The sequence below is a fragment of the Acanthopagrus latus genome, chromosome 20 (assembly GCF_904848185.1).
Source record: "Acanthopagrus latus isolate v.2019 chromosome 20, fAcaLat1.1, whole genome shotgun sequence".
In the NCBI taxonomy this organism is placed as follows: domain Eukaryota; kingdom Metazoa; phylum Chordata; class Actinopteri; order Spariformes; family Sparidae; genus Acanthopagrus; species Acanthopagrus latus.
In genome coordinates, this window is record NC_051058.1 from 16,407,735 (window position 1) to 16,424,813 (window position 17,079).

At 43.5% G+C, this 17,079-nt stretch overlaps 1 protein-coding gene across 4 annotated transcripts in view; it reads right to left on the minus strand.

Annotated features, from left to right (window-relative positions):
* The window catches only part of LOC119009474 (C-terminal-binding protein 2), a 106,670-nt gene that overhangs the window by 40,692 nt on the left and 48,899 nt on the right, over positions 1-17,079 (minus strand). Inside the window, exon 1 of one of the 4 annotated variants that reach the window (XM_037080782.1) lies at positions 5,859-7,647. The exons of the other annotated variants lie outside the window; for them this stretch is intronic. Coding sequence (XP_036936677.1) covers positions 5,859-7,647 — 1,789 coding nt within the window. Of the gene's footprint in view, positions 1-5,858; positions 7,648-17,079 lie in introns of those variants that run through there. 4 annotated transcript variants of the gene reach the window in all.

Genomic DNA, 17,079 nt, shown 5'->3' on the forward strand with positions numbered 1-17,079 from the left:
CTCAAGCACATCAGATTTGAAATTAAGCGATGACAGTGAGGTTAAAGGGCTCGCTTGTAATTCTAATTTGATGTACAACTCATACTTCTTTCAATATAGTCCCTAAACTTAAGTTCAATAAAGCAGAACAAGGAGACTTAATTTTTTCCACCATCATCCTGGAACTGACTCAAAAAAGTGATTGCAACTGTCTCTGAATGAATGCTGAGTGTCCCAAAATCCAAACACTGTGTCCTGACTTTGTACTTTTGTAGTTCTTAAGCTGTTCTTTATGAATAAAAAAGTCATTAAAAGGACAAAAAAAAAAAAAACCATAAAAAAAGTATTGTCATAGTATAGTCAAAGTATACACTTAGGTACATGAAGTGTTTAAACATTGAGCTAGAGTAATAATAATTAATCTTTTAAGGCTTTATATTCCTCTGAACAAAACCATAGTCCTGCTGTATGTAGCACCCTTAGCTTTTCAACTAACAACTAACTAGCTCTCCTCCAGCCAAGTTCAACAGGGATCTGTTGTCCACAATGTGGGGAAATGATGTCCCACCATCATAGTTGTCCTTTTGGATTTCAACATGTCATCCTGTTCATAGGTCTCTCACTGAGCAGCCTGTCAATGGTAGTAGCTTTCATATCCACAGGAGAAGATGCGCGTCGTTGTAGTCGGAGCTCAGTTTGTTTTTTCATTTGCAACACGATACTTTATATACAAAAATCTAGGCATGAATGATGTGGGTTTTTTCTGCTGATACCAATACCGGATAGTTACGTGTTTTAATGGCCTTTATGGATACGACAATCGGATAAGAAACTTGTATACTTGTTTCCTGACGCGGCACTGTTACTCTAAAATAGCACTGTACAGAGATACAGTTCATCATGTATAGTTTACCATTTTAACACAGGAGCATTGGTTACACTGATTATTACGCAGCAGCATTCCCTGTAATAACCCCTGACCAACGCCATGTGAGCTGAAACCTCTTGTCTGTCTCCACTCATTCATATCAGAGGGATTAGTGAGGATGACACAGACTCCTACTGACACGTGATGCCTGTATAGTAGTATCCACACACACACACACACACACACACAAACATATCAGCACTCATAAGCGCAACAAACACACACAGATGGCCAGTAGGATTTCCCCCACTCTAATTCTCAGCCTATTCCTAGACAGTTAAAGTAAGCTTCGCAGTAAAAGCCCCTCACCCATTATAGCATCGACAACTGTAAGTATGTAAAGGGTCAACATCCAGTGCAGCACAGTCAGCAATAGGACTGTGATATTTCTATAGTATGTGTTGTGTCTGTACTCCAGGACAATAGAGTTTAAACACAACAGACGAGATACAACAGATATGAGATTAAAAATTCACACGTTAAGCTATTATATTAGGGTGTTTACACGAATATAAGATGAACACTATAGGTAATGTAGCCTTTTTGTATGAAGTCAAGCCATTTGAAAAGACAAAAAGTAATTGGGTTAACAAAGTTATCACACATTTAAAGATATTATAAGTAATGCCCATTAAAATGTCTAAGAAAGACTTTGGATTTGTGTAAACAATTCAACACGATATATAATAAAATGTTTCCATCAATAATCAAACTAGAGCGTGGATGTCCGTGTTCTGCCAGGCTGGGACTGATGTCCAAGTTTGTGTAACCAAAATTATAAAACATATGTATATGTATTTTTTATAGTCATATCTATATCTATATCTATATCTATATATCAGGGGAGAGAATCAAGGAAGCAAGTTGGACATTATGAAGAATCATAATGTGGATGAAACTTAGAAACGTAACCTTGTATGTACGTTTCTGCCCAAGTAACGTCAGATAGATTTGAATCAGTTATGGTGGCTGTTTAACAATGACAGCAACTTCCTTGATCCTAACGTCTTTTGTTTGGTTTTGATCAGAGAAACCTCAAGCTGCAGAAGTGTTTAGAGGCATTATAACTGAAGTCTGAAATAGATGACCTCTTGCTTTTTTTTCTTGGCTTCACTCTGGTCTTCCACAAGTGAAATGCACGATCAGTTGGACTGAGGTCGGGTGACGAACTCCTGATATCGGACCGTTTCAAAAGTCTTCATCTCGTCTCTATGCTCAGGATCATTTCCCTGCTGCACTGATCTAAAATTGTCGGAATGTGTATCGTACAAAGAGGGATCATTTCAAAATAGAGATAAAACGATGGCAATCATGTAACTGACATGGACTATGTATGTACAGTACATAGTGCTAGTCAAAGGAAGAAAGAGACAGATAGAGGAAACTTAAGGTCTTGTCCCCATGTCCTGCTGTCACATACAGCAGGCCTCAGATGAAGACAAACACTTCCTGCTGCTGAGAGAGGGACATCTGTGTTCTGTATTTATCTGCAGCAGGATGGGGGGTGGGGGGGCTGCAGCATTGTCCACAAATGCAAACGTATGTCCATATACCACAAGACACAACTAAATGGAGTTGTGCATTTCAGGCAGAATATAAATCAAAGCAGTCTTTGAACACAGAGTTTGCAGCACAGGAAGACAGACACTACCTGCACTCTAAAAACACACTGATAAAGTTTAAGGCCCCACCGACACATGGGGAATCTTTTCTTCCTGAATATCCAGTGGAAAACAGACAGGAGAGCACACTGAAATCAATGTCAGACACCTGGACAAAGCAGTTTATCCAAGGACAGCTGAGAGCACATTAGGCATGCATCCTCGTGGATGTCCTTCCAAACACAGGCAAGGAAATTAAAATCCCATTCAGGCCCCCATGGGAGTCCTGCACTGGAAGGTTACATAACTGTCAGCCGCAACAGTGATGGTTTCCTGTCCAAAAAAGTTGGGGGGGGGGTATGACATGTTTTAACTAACCCCCCCAGGAAGGAGCGGACGCAACCTGGGCACACCAAGAGAACAGACTTATACAGGTGAACATGTCAGCTGACATTTCCCATATGGCTACCATGCTCTGCTGCCAAGTTCTGGTCTCTCTCTCCTTCCTGTCAGCTAGAAGCCCTGCCCTCAAACACACCGCCTCCTAATTCTGCAGCCCAGAAAAGCACAGCTGAAGATGTTCTGTGGATTATCCCCGCAAGGAAACCACGTGCCGGCATTTGTGGACAACATGCAAGTGTCCACCTTAGTTAATCTACCGAGCACGCACACAATGCAAGCAACAAGCCAATCACATCTCTAGCTAGCAGGTTGGCTATTCGGCCTCATGTGACTAAGTTCACCCACCTGTGGTGCTCTGTGGGATGCCACTGATAGACAACTCCATGGCCAGTGCGAGAGCTGCACGGCGCTCTCCCTACTTTCGGTGGAAGGGAACTGTTGCAACTAAGCTCGACTCAACCGTTTAATGCCATTATTAACACTACTTACAGCTTTAGCCAACCAAGACAGCGCCCAGTGGAGAGGAGTACACGGGCAGGGCCCTCCCACCTGCACCTTTAACATAAATATTTTAAAGAGCTTGTGATTTCACTGCTGCTCACATCTTCGTTTTCAAAACTCTGCTCTGAGAATAAATAAGAATTCAACTACATGGAAATGTGGATGCCTCAGCGGCTATGTGTAAATTTACGCTTTGATGTAAGATGATAAACAGGAGACTAGCTTGTATTGGAAGAACAACCAATTTATTCAGAAGGTGCAAAAGGAATAATGTGTCAACTTTTCATCAATATGCATGTTTGAACATAAAACACCATGCATGTAATAAGAGAGGCTCTTCACTGCTGAAGCCTCTGCACAAAAATGAGAAGCAATCTCTTGAGACTTACACTCTTCAGAGGAAGAGAGAGAGAAGGAAAGAGACAAGGAGAAATGTTTTCATTAAGAGCCCTGCAACACCTCTTTTTCACTCAGTTTCCTCCTGCACCAAACTGAAAATGGCTGCTCAAAAAACGAGTAACAAGTGCACTAAATAAATGTGCAACACTGCGTGCAGGGCTCCACTTTTTCCCCCTTTGCTTAAATGTGAAGATTATCTATCTCTGATTACCACCGAAACCTAGGTTGCCTAGCAACACACAATTAAGAAGTATGCTTTCCGATCGGCGGCAAGGGCTGCCCATTATCAGATGAAGTTACTGAAGCAACAAATGTCAGCTACATGCAAATGAGTTTGTTGTGCTGAAAGTGGAGTTGTGTGGGGGGGGGATGCTGCCACTGTTGACCTTGGAAAACAGCAAATATTTGCATGAAGCTCGAAAAAGGACTTCCAACCATGACCTCCCAAGCACTCCTCCCCTCTTCTACTGGATCTCACACCTCAATTTTTATTTCCTTGACAACACATGAAGGGAAGCCACTTCATAAAAGTCATTACTCTTTAACAAGTGCAGCAGCCCACAGACCCATTAGAGAGGCAGCAAAGAAGCAGGGTTACGTGGCTAAAAGCAAGGTTAAAAGATTTCATTCTTCCCGAAGCTCATCAGCTCTCATCAACAGGGAAATACATCAACTTGTTAAGGTGACAAATCAAGGCCTTTATGTGTAAAAATAAGCTGAGATAATGCCTTGTTGGAGATTTCACTCTCACAGAAAACTGAGCATAAAAAGCTGCCACACTACTTGTATTAACCTCACATGAGACAAAAAACTAAACATAATTATGTGTAAGGCCACTGAAGATGAACCGTAAACACATTTACATGAATGCATGGTTAAAAAGAAAAACAAACAAAAAAGGCAAGTTTGGTCTTGCCATATTGTGTGAAGCAGCCTGCTTACGAGTCCCTCAAAAGCATAACATTTCTTTCATTATTGTCACTCCATAAAAATGTAAATCCACTCTTGATCAAAGCATAAATGTTGGCAAGTTAGCGTAAGCAGCACAGAGACACGTTCTTCATATAAATATTCAGTTTGAGCGGGCAGAACATTTTTCTATCGATGTACCTAATGTTTGAGCCAAAAACAAGATTATAAAATAGAGCAAACAAAAAATGTAGACATTTCTACAGCGATACCAGAATTTCAAACTCAACACTTAACAGGATGTCTATATAAACAGTTACCTATTATAGTCCACACAACTATACATCCAATTAGTGTAATTGGATTTGAGCCATTTAAGCCTGTGATTAGGTGAGAGTACAGTGTAAAATAGAATGACAGCGAGTCTGCATCAAGGAAATAAACTTTTAAATACTAGAGACAAATTGGGTGTTTGTGTTTTTGATATTTACTAAATCTGTCTTATAAAATAAAAGAAAGAAAGAAAACAAGCTGTAGGAGTATATTAAGGGAACAGCTTCCCACCACTATCCCATCTTTGAAAATGTTCTTTTTGCCAAAGTGTTTTGTGAGTGCTTACCAACGTTTAGTTAACAAACCATGTACAAGCATCCTTGAAAAAGTGAGGTGGTGCAACAAAACCACTCCAAAAGGCACACTGTTGCTTCAAAATGATCCTGACCATCAAGCTAAGTGAAAGAAAAAGACAGCAAAATGTGACCTCAATAACTGGAGTGCTGCTCATAAGAAATATTTCATCTTGGTGATGAGACAGGATCCCCTCCGGCAAATGACACAACTCTGTTGCAATACATGTATAAATAGTTGCATAATTTAAAGGAAAAAAAGACCTCTCAGAGCAAAGCAGCTTAACTTGTCAGATGCATCTTACATGCTACTCCGCCATTCAAAAAGACTGTCAGTCTGATTTTCGTAGTAAGCCAAAAACCTATGTATCATATACAGAATTAAATCTCACTATGCATCTAATCTATGACAAAACAACATCAGAAAAACTAAGTTAGTCAACATCTACAGATGATGTATAGATCAACAACGACAGAAAAGAGATTAGGTTGAAAGGTGGGGTTTGACATTACTTGTGTCAGGTGTGGTGGCCATGGTTGAGACTATGACAGGTGGACCAGTACGCCGTCCTACCATCTTGTTGTTGTTAAGGTTTTGCGCTTGGAGAGTGTTAGAAGAAGTAACTGGAACAATGGTACTCTCAGTAGTAGCATTGAGCCCTTTCCGGAGAAGTTGGGGGCTGTGAAGGGGGCTTGCCGCTCCTACTGGCGATGCTGGGGCTAGGTTGGGGGCCCTCTTCATCAGCTCCATGGGGGAATAGGAGCCAGAGAAGGTTTTGGGGGCAGCTCCAGGCGTGCCCGGAGCTGGTGGAGGCTGTTGTCCAAGAGCAGACATAGCAAGACCAGTGTGGGCATTGTATAGGGAAAGGGGTCTTCCCTGTGTCACAGCACTGCTATATCCTCCAGGGCTGATTGGGAAGGCTCCAGTTGCCAGGGGCCGTGCTCCTGGGTAGGTGGTTGTCTCCAGTAAGTGTTGGGAAGGTGCACTACTGGGTCTTCTACCAAGAAACTCTCCCATTCTGGGGGACACGGTCTGAATGGTGGTTGGAGGCTGCTGCATCAGGTTGGGGTCCATGGTCAAACCTTGTGGCTGCATGTAGAGATCGTTGCGGTGGCTGAAGCTATTGGATCGGGTTCGTGGAACCGGCCCACTTGCCTTGCAACTGAGTGCCACACGGGACAAAACACGAGCCTGGGCCAAGTTAGGCGCTACAGAGCGGACATCATGGTCCTCCATCATTCCCAGTGTGCCAGTAGAATCAAAGCCATGTTGCAGCAGAAGAGTGATGGTGCTCTCAGCCAAGCCTTCAGATCGCAGAAAATTCAAGAAGTTTGGGTCCACCATCTTCTTGGGGTCTACAGCACTTGGATGATGAGGAGGGAGGCCAGAGGCCACCCCAGCTGTAGCAGCCACCATGGCTGAGCTTGGGTCATAGTTTGGGTCATAAGGCAGTCGCTGGGAGGCGATAGCTCCATAAGCCCGTGGTAGAACTCCGTCCATTCCCTGAGAAGCTGGGTCCACCACTGAATTGGTGGCAGCTGGCTGGCAAGGGTCCAGGGACAAGCTGTTGATATTGTTGTAAGCTTGGTGCGCAGAGAGAGACGATAGCTCAGAAGCGTAAAAAGGAAGAGGGGGCTGGACCCCGTAGAATGCAGGAGAGGGAGAGCTGCCACCAATACGCTGGCTGTCTTGGATCATCTTAGATCCAAGCGTTTCCCTGTACATACGGCTCAGCTCATGAAGGGGAGGGGGAGGAGGGGGTGGAGGAGGTGGGGGAGGAGGTGGAGGAGGTGGAGGCGCAGGGGTAGGTGTAGAAGCACAGGCCAGCACGGAAGGTGTGGCCCTTGCCCGTCCTTGATCCCAGGTAGGCCTCACCCCCCCTGCGCTGGACCCATAATGCAAGACTGATCTGTTGAGCAGGTGCTGGTTATCCCTATAAAACCCAGACTCTTCAAGTGGATGACCTGGTAAGGTAGCGTCAGCGAGGTAGTAATCCTGAGGTGGTGCAGAAGCCCTGCCAGCCATCACTTGTCTGAGGTAGAGGCTGCTGTTCAGATCGGGTGCAGAGTTCTTCCTCAACAGCTGCACATGCCGGACAGGGTGGACGTGCAGGGTGGACTGAAGAACTGGATCCTGTTTCTCACAAAGATCAAGATCTCCTGCACATGGTGCCAAAGAATTCCTTCGCCCTGCAACGGTGCCACAGAAGTGACAGCGACTGTCGTTCTGGCCTTCCGTCCATTCAGGACCCCACTGGCTCAGAGAGCCACCAAAATGCGACTGCTCACTTGAGTTAGGCATCAGTGAAGACAATAAAGCGGACAGCTATAAAAGCTGAAAATGGAGCCGGATATTGTGTTTCAACTCTCCAGTTACACTCGCCCCCAATCAAAAGGGAGGAGTGGAGAGGAAAAAGCATGAGGTACCCTTTACCTGATCTGCAGCTGTAGGCACCCCCCTCCCCTCACTCTTAAGGCTGTGCTATCATGTAGCTCCCTGCTGGCAGCCTATCTAAATAATTCAGCCCTGGAAACATTAGAAATCCACGAGGAGAGAGGCACAACATGACAAACACATAGACAAACACACATGCAGACATAAAAAAACACACCTTTAGGGCGAGGTTCTACTCCATTCTACAGCAGGGTTCATGCTTGTGCTGTGCATGACGCTTCAATGTTCCAAACTCAATCCGAGGGTAAAGAAATTGGGGTAAAAACACATGGTGGACAATGCCAACAGGATGGAGGAGGGGACGAGACGCACTAATCCAATGGGGTTGATGCACGCCATTGGCAGGGACAGTCCTCTCCTCCGCAGCGTTTGCCACATGGGGATTAGCGTCAAACTAAAACCTGCTTAAATCCACTAGCCCCTGTGACATCACTTGAACCAGATAGTGTACACAGCCAGCACGCTTCTGAGGCCCCTGAATGTGTTTATGGTGCTTAGTTGTTACTACTAAACCCTTCGATGGCCTGCAGCCGGCATCCCTCTGGTCGTGAATGGATCTTCCCAGAGGGACCGGGGAGGTTGGGGACTGTCATGCTTGCTATAGTGTGTCCCTGGAGAAGAGGGGGAGGTGGGGGCGTTTGTGAAGGCCGTGACACACATATACTGCTGAGGGTCAGATTTAATCTGGTGGCTACAAGAAGGAGGATAGGAGGTGCTCCACTCAAAGCATGGAGAATGCACAGCCTCTACTGGGCAACCACAGTTTCACATAAATGCATACCCAGAGTTTTCCATACCATCATAAGGCTTAGGTGCATCACTCAAGCCATGTTGAGCACCACCTTCGCCAGTGGTTACAGTTGGTGCATTGCCTTGAGGGAAACCACCAAACTAAATGCCACGCAGTGTCTTCATAATCAGTCATGTTATACCATCACAATGTTTCGATTAACTATTTGTATTTATTCGATACATACACACTTATTCATTTATCCTTGTGAGACCAAGATGATACCTTCAGATTAGCTGTTTTGTTTGACCAATGATAAAAAACCCTCAGTAAATGTGATTATTTTGCCTGTTAAATTATTAATTTCTAATTTTCCTTTACATCACCTAATCCAGTCATCTAGTCAGTTTATTTCAAATCAGCATGACTCAGGAGTTATAAAAGAAAAACAGCTATACCTTGACAAGTCTATTGTATTCTTGTCATATTAAGGCCAAGCTATGCTTGCTTCACAAACTTTTGATCACAACAAGAACCAGCGTGATCTGCACCTTTACTCTTTGAGTCGTATTTCCCCTCACAGAGCTCTCGCCTTCCTACGACATACACCAGATGTACGACGGAGCAGATGTGCCTTATCTGAGATGCTGGCATCACAGAGATAACTGCTGGTGTTTACTTGCTGTGACAAGAGCAATGTAAACAAAAAACAGCAGCAGAGGGAGAAGAAAAGGGCGCTTTGATAAGTGTGTGATGGGAAAAAAGCTGATAAGGCGGGCGGCTGCCAGCTTCACCTCTAAGACAGACAGTGCAGGATAGGACAAGGCAGGAGGGGAAGGGGATATGATTGGACTGCACTGGACTGTGACAACTAGATGGCTACAAGCCTGTTTCTATTCTGTGCTTTAATTCTGTTTGAATAAGGCAACAGGGGTTTAAAGGAAGAATTTCTGCAGCAAGTTGCCAGGAACATCATCTGGAAGCTCCTGAAGCTGAGAAACAGAGACAGCGTGACTGAGATTGGCTAAATTTATTACTGTTCCAAGACTGACAAGAGACCGCTAAAGTGCTATGCCTTTTAATGTTGTCCCACTACCTGTCAAGTCACAGAGAGAAATGCTATAACAAGCTCGTTTTCATTTTGGAGCTTAGGTGATGCAATCATGATATAATATCAAAAACAAAAATCAGATTGTTTCATTATGGAACATCCTAATTGCAGAACATTAAGTAGGTCAAAACAAAAATAAATCAGAACAGTTTAATTTTCCCTGTGGCCCCTTAGCAGTCCAGGATGATGCACATCTGAGGCATGGTTTCTTTCATTAGAGGTAAAGTATACCTAGCAATTTCCTCTTCGTGATTTCTCAGTGCTGTCCTCCCAGGTCTGAGTCTCCCTGTGCTTTTTTGTCAGCTGTAAAACACACCATTAATCACTGTTGTATCTCTCTACGGCGATCGCCGACAATAACTTCTTTTAATAAGCCCCTTCCAGGGCTGTGTGTCACTCAGATCCCCGCTTCCTGACAAAATATTAATAACAATAATAAACATCTCAAGTACGGTCAGGCTCGTGTTGCTAAAAGCGAAACAAGGATATGACATATCATATCTCCTGCCATGCAAATTGCTGTATTTCCCACAATTCATAAGCAGCAGAAGCTGGGGTACCATATTCATGTTGTCTACATTCTCTGATATGCCTCTCATGAGAGCTGCTCCATAATTAAGTGAGCACGCTATATTACATTCATCAAGCAACAGGGACCCTGTAGTTGCTAGCATGAATAATACAACAGAAGAAAAGAAACCCCCAAACTTACACAGTGGATATTTGGTGAACAGCATCAGAATTGATGCCAACACTCGGCTTGCTAGTTCGCAGCCAATCATACGGCTCTGTGAAAGACCTCTAGGTACAATGTGTTGAACAGACGTCCAGCAACAGTCATGCCTTTGGAGCAATCTGGCCATCTTTCTAGGGCACAGGACGCTAACGGCAAGACTTGGCAGGCAGTGCGGGCAGAGATAGCTGCAGAATGATTTAGATAGCTGCAACTCTACAACTGCTGATCCATTAAACTTTCATAGGGGCTTCATAAATTAAAAGCATGACTGGAAGAACTTGAAAATTCTACTCAATTACTGTGATTGTACAGTATATTAAAGTTTTAACGAGCCTCTGGGCCTTTGCTCGCTCTAACACAAGGAGGGGCGATGGGGAAAGAAAAACACATGGAACCAATTCTGCTCCGATGGCTTTCGGAGGGTTCACATCTGCTGTGTTATCAAGATGCCGTCCTCTGCCTCTTTACCACCTCGCATCTCCGCAGCGTTATGACACAGCATGTCACGGGTGGGAGGAACTTAGGGCACAGCGAGAGCCACTACTGCAAACCTTCTTATCAACAAGGCGAGACCTCTCTGGTAGACTCGATGAGGCAACTGATTAGAGTTTTGTCTTCAATTTTAGCGGTTTAGTTTGTTCCCTATTTAGCCTCGTGCGCAAAACCCCGCGCTCCGCCTGCCTATCATTATCAAGCCAGTGGCCCATACAGCATCACAGATGGGGCAGACAGAAGGGAGAGACGACAGCCCGCTTGCTTTTTGGAGAGACGACGAGTGTGCAGCTGAGTGAGAGGAGAGAGAGAGAAGGAGAGTGAGAGAGAGAGCGAGAAGAAAGGAAAGAAGGGAGAATGTAATTCGCCTCCACATCACCGAGGAAGAAACGATACAGGGGTCTGGTTGAATGAAAGAACGCTATCACAATACGTTTAACTTGACGTGGTTATAAGAGGAGACAAAGCGGGGCTTAAATGTAGGCATAGACTGAACACTTTATCAGTTTAATTTATACACATCTCCTGAGGTGTTAATGCAGGGTTTACAAAATTCTGCATGTCCTCCAACACCTTTATATCACCAAAAACAGAAGAACATATCGTAATAAACCCAACTAATTACAGGCCCACCTCAGAGCTATGAACTTTAAATTCTAGGTATTCAGTCATAAGCTGATAAATCAGTTGGCCTATCATCAATATGCAAACCCCTCCTTTTTGTTTTGAGATTACAATGCAGAAAAAGATACTTGGGCTTATTTATAATAATCAAATTCCCAGTGACGTTTACTGGTGTCATTTTGACTATAATGTTTATTGTTAACCTGTAAAATATCCTGCATTCTTTACATATCTTTGTCAAGGGTTTGATAACACTATTTGAGGAATCATACTGGCTGATATATTGAATACTGGAATGTTTTTTTTGAAGAATAAAACATAGATAAAATAAAATCCCACAAGCAAAACAATAAGTAGAAAGTCTTATTATTGTCGGAAAAGCCATGCTGTTTATTCTGGCAGTGTGTTTGAATATCGGTGACATTCTTATGTAAACTGGCACATGTGTCAACGAAACAGGGAATATTGAGGTCAGCATAATCAATTGCTTAATGTTGTCTTAACTCAAACAGGAGAAAAGATCCTAATAATACACCTAAATAAAAAAAATCAAACGTGAGTACACAGTTTTCCAATTTTTGCAATTACTCAAATCAAATGGTACATATATTTTTCAAAATCAGAATTAGGGCTCAGTGTCACATTTGACTGTTTCAGTTGCAGTCAGTAATCAAAAAGATTTGAGGTTTGATACACAGCACTTACTTTCACATGAGCATCAATCTACTGCTCACTTGTGCAAGATCCAAAAACAAACAAACTCTACAACAAGCAGAGACAGGCTAGACTGTATATGAAACGAGCTTCATCAAAGAACAACCTGGCACAAAGAAGACCGTGAAGCATAAAGTCCTCAGACTCAAGTACTACAAAAGTTTTCCGGCTGTATGTTGAGAGGTCTTAATTTTCTCTCCTTTCTGACCAAGTAATCTTAAGTTTGAAAGGAAAGACTAACACTCAGTCAAATGTTTAGATTTACAGTCAATTAATCAATTAGTATGAGATTAGATTGTTTATCCTCCACTGCTATAACTCAGTTGAAAGTTTACACGACATAAATGAACATAAACGCTGGTTATCAGCGAATAATCACTGGAAAGAACAATTGGCAACTCAAGTGTTTTTGTGTTTTGCTCAGCGGCTAATGTGGATAAATTATATCCCTAATTATGCAACCATAAAGTGCCATCATGTAGCACAACATGAATAAAATGCAGATGTTGATTAAAACATTATCTGACTAGATTAGAGCGGCTCTAATCTAACCCAGAGGGGGAAACAGCATTGCAGTCTACAAGCAAAACAACAATCTTAGCAACGGAGAAAGAAAAAAAAAAAGAAAGGAGATCGAGTGTGAGAGAGAGAGAGAGAGAGAGAGAGAGAGAGAGAGAGAGAGAGAGAGAGAGAGAGAGAGAGAGAGAGAGAGAGAGAGACAGAGAGAGAGATCAGGAAAAAGGAGCGTCCTCCCTCCCAGCCACTCGGCCCAGTTGCTGCAGAATGATAAACATTGGTTCAGCTCAAATTAAGCTGAGAACATGAAAGGACCTGAGGCTGGGAGGAACATGGGCCACGGCAGATCACTCCTCATCTCTTCAGATGACAGAAATGAATCTCTTCACCCCTGAGAGAGAATGAAGGAGAGAGAAAGAGAGAGAGAGAGAACGAGCAAGGGAAAGAGAGAGAGAGCGCTCCTCTCTATTCCTCATAACGCTGAATTAAAGCTGATGCTTACCAGCAGCTGCTTTGATTGAGCTAACTAGCAGCTTTTGATGAAAACAGTCGCAACCAGCTCCCTGCCACCTTATTTGCAGACAGGCCAGATTATGCTAAATACGTATCAAGGACTTTAATGGCTTAATCAGCCTTGTCATCTACCCACCTGGTTTCCTTAGATACTGCTTTTCTGATCCCACTGCCATAAATGCCAATGTATAAACAGCCGGAATGAACAATTAGGGCAACATAACATAAAAAAAAAATAAAATGCATTTTACACCTTGCGCAGCATTGGAAACTGTATTGGACGATGAGGGTTGCTTTTTTTTTTAGTTGTCGGGTAAACAATAGAAACAAAGGCAAAGGCTCTGTTGGACAGTGCAGAGAGAGTATGGTCTCAGCAGACGTTTTTTGAAAGAAAACGCTCTAGACTTTCCCTTGAAAGAGATTGAGGAGAGACAGCACGAATCACGGCTTCATCTGGTCTGTATCTGTTTGCCAACCGTGGCCCCGTTGAAGTGTGAACCTGGATTAAGATGACTTAGTACCGACAGCATCCAAATAAACCCTGTGAGGATTTTTTTTTTCCTTTTACCTGTGTGCGAAACAAAAAGCAGAGCCTTGCTTCATGTGTGTATTTCTCCTCGCGTGGAGACAATTGCCATGGCAGCCTTATCACGCCGCTACATGCAATCAGCGGGACAACTTTGCCTGGTCATTGGCTCATGAACAAATCACAAATCACAAGCTGTTTTTTTTTCTTTACGCCCTCACAATGGCCGCCAGAGGACTGATTCACTGATCCTGTATGATGGCCATCTGGAGAGCTAGTATGTGTGTGTGTGTGTGTGTGTGTGTGTGTGTGTGTGTGTGTGTGTGTGTGTGTGTGTTTGGATGAGCGTGTACATGTTTGTGTGTCTGTGTGAGGAGGAACGTCGGCAGGTAGTACGCTCACCACGAGCTAGCTCTGCATGCATCACAGCAACACCTGTTACCGTCTCTCTGTGCGTCTCCTGTGGGCTTTGAGCTCGTGCCCGGCAGAGCAGAGTAACTGTTGTTCCCTCAGGAATGACTAACTACCTCAGCTGTCTGATTCACACGCACGCAACAGCTGGATGTGGACCGAAACTCTAATCACGAAGGATTTCCACCAATGAACGACCCACCTGTGATGTGAAATATGAATGTTCTTATGACTACGCCTTTAGGGTTTTATTCAATACTGTCATTTACTGACTTTCAACAGCTTTCCTATTCTGTGACATAATCTTAGAAAAGTTGTTGCTATGCAAAATTCTGCTGTGCAATTAACTAATTTGTGATCATAAACCGACTAAATGAATCATTTAAAAAAGGAAAAAAAAAGGCTTGTTTGTTTTCTGGCCAAGAATTTGCTGCATAGATTGATACCACTCACATGCCTGTGCTGTAAATGTTAAAGTTTGTGCCATTAGTTAGTTTACTTAGCTTAGCATAACAACTGGGAACAGGGGAAAATGGTTAGCATGACAGTGCCCCTACAAAACAGTGTAAGGAGGACTTGCTTTGCTACAAGACAAGACAAGCTCGAGCATTAAAATGGCTAAATCCATGCAAGAGAAAAGATGACTTGTTTAAGTTAGCATTCAGGTACTTGCCATTTTCAATGTGTAGGTTGCTAGCTCAGAGGCTGTTGTAGTTTTCAAGCCCCCAGGAACAGCGCAAGGCTCTGACACTGACTTTCGTAACAGCCAAGTGTTGCAAGTACAACGTCACATGATGCAGACGTTTTCCCATAAGCGTACGCTATGAAAGAGGCAGCTGCAAGAGTGGATAAATTTTTCAAGTCTCACAAGTGCCCCAAGACAAAATCATTCATTCAGTCTCTGTTCAAGTTAGCCGGGAGCCAGACCGGAGGTTAGCCGGCTTGGTCAGCAGAAGTCTCCAGTGCACTAGCTCTATGGGCAGCACAACGCAGATGATCCGGTTATTTTCTATACCTTGGAAGTTTAACTTTTTTGGGATCATGCGCCACTGCTCATAGGAATGAGTGAAGCACAACACACAGATAGTAGAAGTGAGGCGTATTCTGACTGAATTGTTCTGCCGATAGCAGGCTTATACCCGTCGTTAACAATTACTGAGTCACACTAGCTTGGCTTTGTCTAAAGGTAACAATATCTGCCCCTAAAGCACTTTCTAAGCTTGCTAATTAACATGATGTAGCTTGTTTATTTAATCTGCATAAAAGTGGTAAAATGACAGCTCAGCATTTTACAAGGGGGTTATGTAATGAAGTATTTCTTGGCGGGACTAGTAACTCCCTGAAGTTAATGACAATCGATCCTGGCTGAGCTTTGCAGGGCCTTGGACAGAGCCAGGCTAACTGCATCCAGTCTTTGTGCTAAGCTACGCTAACCAGCTGCCAGCTGTAGCTGTGTGTTTACCCTATGGACATTAGATTGGTATCAATCTTCTCACCCAACTCCTAACCATGCGCACACTTCCTTGGAGTTACTGGGAATTTCAGGGGTCTAATAACCTGTTTTTCGTTACACACATTCTCTCCATTCGGCTGCTTTAAAGGTTGAAAATATGTTCTATTCGCCTTTCTCTCAGGAAAACACGAGTTATGTAAATCTAAACATAATGGATTTAGTATTATACATTGGACTTATGTTTCAACCATGTAGGGAGATAAAATTTGTAGAAGAAATCATTTAAAAGTTAGCTAAATAAATAAAATGAAGGTTAAAAGAAAAGATGCTGAGGAAGGACTCTTTAAAAATCTGGCGCCGGCTTGATCTCCTTTAAGAGTAATGAAGTGATACATGGGGTTTTTTTTCTTTTGACTGACATTGACATTGTACTGTAATGTATTCTCCTAATGCATTTCCAAGCCTCTACTTTGCATGAAAAATTCAACATAATCGCTTTTCTACGACAGCAGCGGCGACCAAAAAACCAGGATTCTCCGGCTGTACGATGGTCTTTAACAGGAATACGCGGCATATGTCCTTCATTTCATGTGCGCGACGCTGAGGTGCTTACATCATGCTGCAAAACAAATATGCTGGCACTGGGGGTAATGGTGCGTCTAGCTTCATTTTCCAGCACTGCAGTCATGTCTGCTTCTCCCTGCGCTGGCTCCAGGAGGGCCCAGCAGCTTAACAAGCCTCTCGGGGACCCAGACAGCAGAGAGGAGATGATTTTACCTCAGGACACAGTCTGACAGACACACACACACACACACACACACACACACACAAACACATGTGCATTCACGCACGGACACGCGCTCTGGGTGAAGTCAAACAAGTGGGTTTAAAAATGCACATCCACAAGGCTTCAGACACAGTTTATACACCCACACAAAGGCTCATATTGCTTGTTGCCTGGGTCGACTTTGTAGCTATGTGCACGGCAGGGGGCTCCTATTCCGTGTTCAGGCCCCTCAATACAACACCACCGCTCTCTAATCCACAACCTTAAGCCTAATAATCACTGCGGTTCACGCTGTAAAATTGGCTGCTTCCGAACAGCCATGACAGGATAGAAAACCATTCAGTCCCCTGCGGTAATCTAACTTGAGTTCATATGTTTAGAGATTCTCTAGAACCATAAGTCACATAAACAGACACTCCTACACAAACAAACAGCGGAGCGCAGAGCGGCCAGAGTAAAGCGGTAATCTCATTTACATCTGCCAGACGTCTGTTTGCTGCTGAGGTCAACGCTTTATACACTGGTTACTGCAGTAGCTGACATGTGCTGTGTGCCAGGAGAAAATTACAGCAATCAATGGGCATTGATCACCGATAGGTCTCAGGGTTATGCTAATAACAAAGAGGATGCTTGGCTAGGGGATGTACTGTGTGGCTTTGGAAACAG